Here is a 4441-nt window from a genome sequence, read left to right on the forward strand (position 1 = left end):
GGGAGAATAAGGGTGTACTCACACTAGGCAATCTTAACCGTGCCTGAGCGCGTTTGACCCCAAATCCCGGTTCGTTTGACTAGTGTGATCGCTCCGTTCCGCGCTCGGGCGCGGTTCGTTTAGCCGGCCCTGGCTCGGTTGGAAGAGGTGGGCCAGAGCGTGGTTCAGTTATATATAGATCAGTGAGTGTGAGCGCTAACCTCGCCGGAGCACGGAACTTCTGATACGTGCAGCATGATTGCGTGAACATTTCTGAGCAGCAAGAGTGATAGATCTGTAAAGCAATATATTGTGAGAGGGCCGTGTGTTACCGCGTCCCAAACGACTCAAAATAATAAACCAGAAAGTTAACAAAACGATGCACTCCACTGTGCTGAGCGAGAGCGCTTCTCTGCCTTCACGTGCTATCGGAAGCTTCCTATTTCCCACTTATGAAGTTATGATTATGAGCACGTTGCATTCTTTTTTTGTTAAAAATAACAGTGAACAGTGGTTTGTGAATGTTGATGCTTAGCCTAAATAATTTTATCGGGAGCGTTCATGTGAGCGCTGCTGCAAATGCTCTCATTGGTTGAGACGCGTGATGACGCCCATCCCAATCCAGTACTGATCAACATCCCACCCCTCCTGTGACCCATGGTTTGTCTGTATGTGAATTCAGAGCCAGTGAGCAACGGACTTTCAAAATAATAATAATAATAATAATAACTGCGTTAATGTGTGATAAATAATTGTCGGTGTTAATTAATTAATGTGTTAACGCGATAACGCGTTTACTTGCCCAGCCCTAGTAATAAAATAATTGTCGGCGTTAATTAATTAATGCGTTAGTGCGATAATAACGCGTTAACTTGCCAAGCCCTAAAAAATAACAAATTATTGCTATTTCGTTACAGGAATAAATTACATTTAACAAGAAACATAGAAAACAGTCTTAAATTGTAATAATATTTCACAATATTACTGTTTTTTGCAGCCCTTGTAATAAAATTAAAAATTTTGTGGGGCACAGTAAAAAACACACTTAGAAAACAAAACTTTTTTTTTTTTTTTTTTTTTCGTTCATATAGATTTTTGTCAAAAAGTTGGTTAAAAAGTAAAACAGTAACTATAGAAGTTTCATCTTTATTCACTCAACTAATTATTAATTTCTAAATCATGAAATGAATATTAACAGAACAATTTTTGTGTCACATTTGCAGAAATGCCATTCTCTTACCACAGCAATGACAGGAATGAGAACTCCTAAATGATTTTTGGTTCAATAAAAAAGTTGGTTAAAAAGTAAAACAGTAACTATAGAAGTTTCATCTTTATTCACTCAACTAATTATTAATTTCTAAATCATGAAATGAATATTAACAGAACAATTTTTGTGTCACATTTGCAGAAATGCCATTCTCTTACCACAGCAATGACAGGAATGAGAACTCCTAAATTACCAGCGCTGCTGGACGCCTGAGGAAAAACGAACATAAGAAACATTCAAAAGCAGAAACACTACATTACTCAAATACTCCATATGTGACCCTGGAGCACAAAAGCAGTCTTAAGTCGCTGGGGTATATTTTGTAGCAATAGCCAACAATACATTGTATGGGTCAAAATGATTGATTTTACTTTTATGCCAAAAATCATTAGGATATTAAGTAAAGATCATGTTCCATGAAGATATTTTGTAAATTTCCTACCGTAAATATATAAAAACTTAATTTTTGATTAGTAATATGCATTGCTAAGAACTTCATTTGGACAACTTTAAAGTCGATTTTCTCAATATTTCGATTTTTTTTGCACCCTCAGATTCCAGATTTTCAAATAGTTGTATCTCGGCCAGATATTGTCCTATCATAACAAACCATACATCAATGGAAAGCTTATTTATTCAGCTTTCGGATGATGTATAAATCTCAATTTCAAAAAATTGACCTTTATGACTGGTTTTGTGGTCCAGGGTCACATTTTAGCTAGATATTTCATGACTTTTCCACTGTCACAAATCCTATTACAGCACTGACACTACTGTTCTGCTCTGAATTCAAACAATCCTTCCTGTTGCAACTTTTAGCAGACCACACTGCATTTCTATTAGGGCTGCACGATAAATCGCATGCGATATTTAACGCGCAATTCCTCTTTAATCCTTATATAGCATTTACAATGTCCCATATAATGAATGCTAGATGTGCTGTACATCGCATGCTTGTCCTACAATGAAGTAGAGAAATAATAATACACGACTATAATGTGAAGGTTCGGTACCTTGAGGGCCGGGCCCTTCTCACTGGCTCTTTCGCTGGCTCGTTTCCCCTCCAGCCCCAGCTGCACAAACAGCTCCAGCAGATTCACCAGCAGCTCATCCACCATCTGCTCTGTCTGCAGGTTTGCTGCGATGTTGGCCAGAGCGTTGATCACGGCCAGAGAACAGTGCATGCATAAACACAACCAAACTGAGCAAAGATAAAGATGCAATTGACAAAATGAAACAGTACAGCAATGCATTTATAATCTCTCCCGACTTACTGAATTTTCATATTTATTTCATACAAACATACATATATCTTCATGTGTATGTAATGTATAAAGGTCCATAATACAGTATATAATCGTTTTTTTTTTATGTTTTCAAGAGAAGTCCCTTTACTGTTCACCAAGGCTTCATTTATTTGATTAGTAAAAACAGTAACATTGTTAAATACTATAATAATTTAAAATAACTGTTTTCTAGTTATATATAATTAAAAATTTAATATATTCCTCTGATGACAACTGAATTTTCAGCAGTCAAATAAAATAATATACTAACATCTAAAACTATATTATACAATATTAATGTTACTTTAGCCTTGGTGAGCATAAGAGACTACTTAATTAAATAAAATAGATTATTATTATAATTATTATATTTAATATTATTTGTTTGGTTTATTGTGTTAATTATGTATATTAAAATTATTTATTATTATTATTATTAGTTTTTGTTGCTGACATTGTTGTTTTTACATTGATCACTTGGCAAGTAAATTACGGCAAGAAAAATTAATTTAAAAAAATGATGTGACATTTCTGAGTGAAACAGAATATTCAGGATAATAAGGGCAGAGCTTGATTTTATCTAGTGCGATTAATATGATTTTTCTCCATCCACATACCCTTGGTAACATCAGCAGAAAGGAAAAGTCGTCAAGCCTAAAAAATCCACTGTAAATCATCACCTGTATCCATGATCCTTGTAGTCTTTGGTGGAGTAAACCATCGAGCTGGCCTTCACACTAATCTGCTGGAACAAGTTCCAGACTTCCTGATAAATGTATTGCTGTGCGAGACAAACAGGAAAGGAAACTTTAGCACCAGCAGGCCGATCAAAACAATCCCTGTGACAGAAGACGGAAATGCTGGCGTACGTTTCCTGTGATGACCATACAGCCCAGCTGATCTATGATGAGGACGTCGAGCTGAGACGGCGGCTGGCAGAACTTCTGCTGCAGGATCTGTAGGATGGGCTCCATCACGCGGGGAGTGTCTCTCAGAGCCACGGCGATGTGCCCTAATGCTCGTATGGTGTGATCAGGGATGAGGTGGGCATCCCTGTGGGAAAGGGACACTAATAACATTTTAGGGATTCCCTTAAAAATAATAAAATGTCCCATTTTCTTAAATTCCACTTGAGAGATTCAGAATAAGAATGAAAGACTTTTAACTATTTAATGACCAATAAGAATTAATTTTGGATCAGGATGCATGATATGTGATTTATTGTCAGATTTCAATAACATACTTGTCATTTTCCTGCGAGATGTAAAGACGGTTGGAAAGACTGGCTAGGAAAGCCTCAACGATGACTGAGTCCATGGACAACCCTGCTTTTAAACACCTGGAATAACAAAAATAAGTCCCTTATTAGTGACTAGTAACTTCTTAGAACTGTGGTGAACTAAATGAAAAACTGCCAAGTTATACTATAGACTGTCAAAGTTCAGGTTATAGCCTGAATCCCAATTCTCACGTACACTACCGTTCAAAAGATTTCTTAATGTTTTTGAAACAAGTCTCTTCTGCAAGACAAACTTTTAACATACTTTAAACATACAATGATTTGGAAAACACCACTCCTAAACTCATATATGTGATGCTGGACCACAAAACCAGTCACAAGGTTCAATTTTTTGAAATTGACATTTATACACCATATCAAAGCTGAATAAATAAGCTTTCCATTGATGTATGGTTTGTTATGATAGGACAATATTTGGCCGAGATACAACTATTTGAAAATCTGGAATCTGAGGGTGCAAAAAAATCTAAATATTGAGAAAATCGCCTTTAAAGTTGTCCAAATGAAGTTCTTAGCAATGCATATTACTAATCAAAAATGAAGTTTTGATATATTTACGGTAGGAAAATTACTAAAAATCTTCATGGAACATGATCTTTACTAAAT

General features: G+C 35.9%; 1 protein-coding gene and 1 long non-coding RNA gene across 2 annotated transcripts in view; one reads left to right on the plus strand and one right to left on the minus strand.

Moving 5' to 3' along the window:
* Positions 1-4441, minus strand: part of pi4kaa (phosphatidylinositol 4-kinase, catalytic, alpha a) — a 52909-nt gene that overhangs the window by 38285 nt on the left and 10183 nt on the right. Inside the window, exons 15-19 of the mRNA XM_016567581.1 lie at positions 3779-3874; positions 3405-3588; positions 3216-3316; positions 2263-2431; positions 1408-1458 (exon numbers count right to left, since the gene is read on the minus strand). Of these exons, the coding sequence (XP_016423067.1) occupies positions 1408-1458; positions 2263-2431; positions 3216-3316; positions 3405-3588; positions 3779-3874 (601 nt within the window). The remainder of the gene's footprint in view (positions 1-1407; positions 1459-2262; positions 2432-3215; positions 3317-3404; positions 3589-3778; positions 3875-4441) is intronic.
* The window catches only part of LOC107751818 (uncharacterized), a 12763-nt gene continuing 12435 nt past the window's right edge, over positions 4114-4441 (plus strand). Inside the window, exon 1 of the long non-coding RNA XR_001641302.1 lies at positions 4114-4126. This is a non-coding gene — a long non-coding RNA (uncharacterized LOC107751818). The remainder of the gene's footprint in view (positions 4127-4441) is intronic.

Source organism: Sinocyclocheilus rhinocerous, unplaced genomic scaffold (assembly GCF_001515625.1).
Source record: "Sinocyclocheilus rhinocerous isolate Xijiao unplaced genomic scaffold, SAMN03320098_v1.1 scaffold2207, whole genome shotgun sequence".
Taxonomy (NCBI): domain Eukaryota; kingdom Metazoa; phylum Chordata; class Actinopteri; order Cypriniformes; family Cyprinidae; genus Sinocyclocheilus; species Sinocyclocheilus rhinocerous.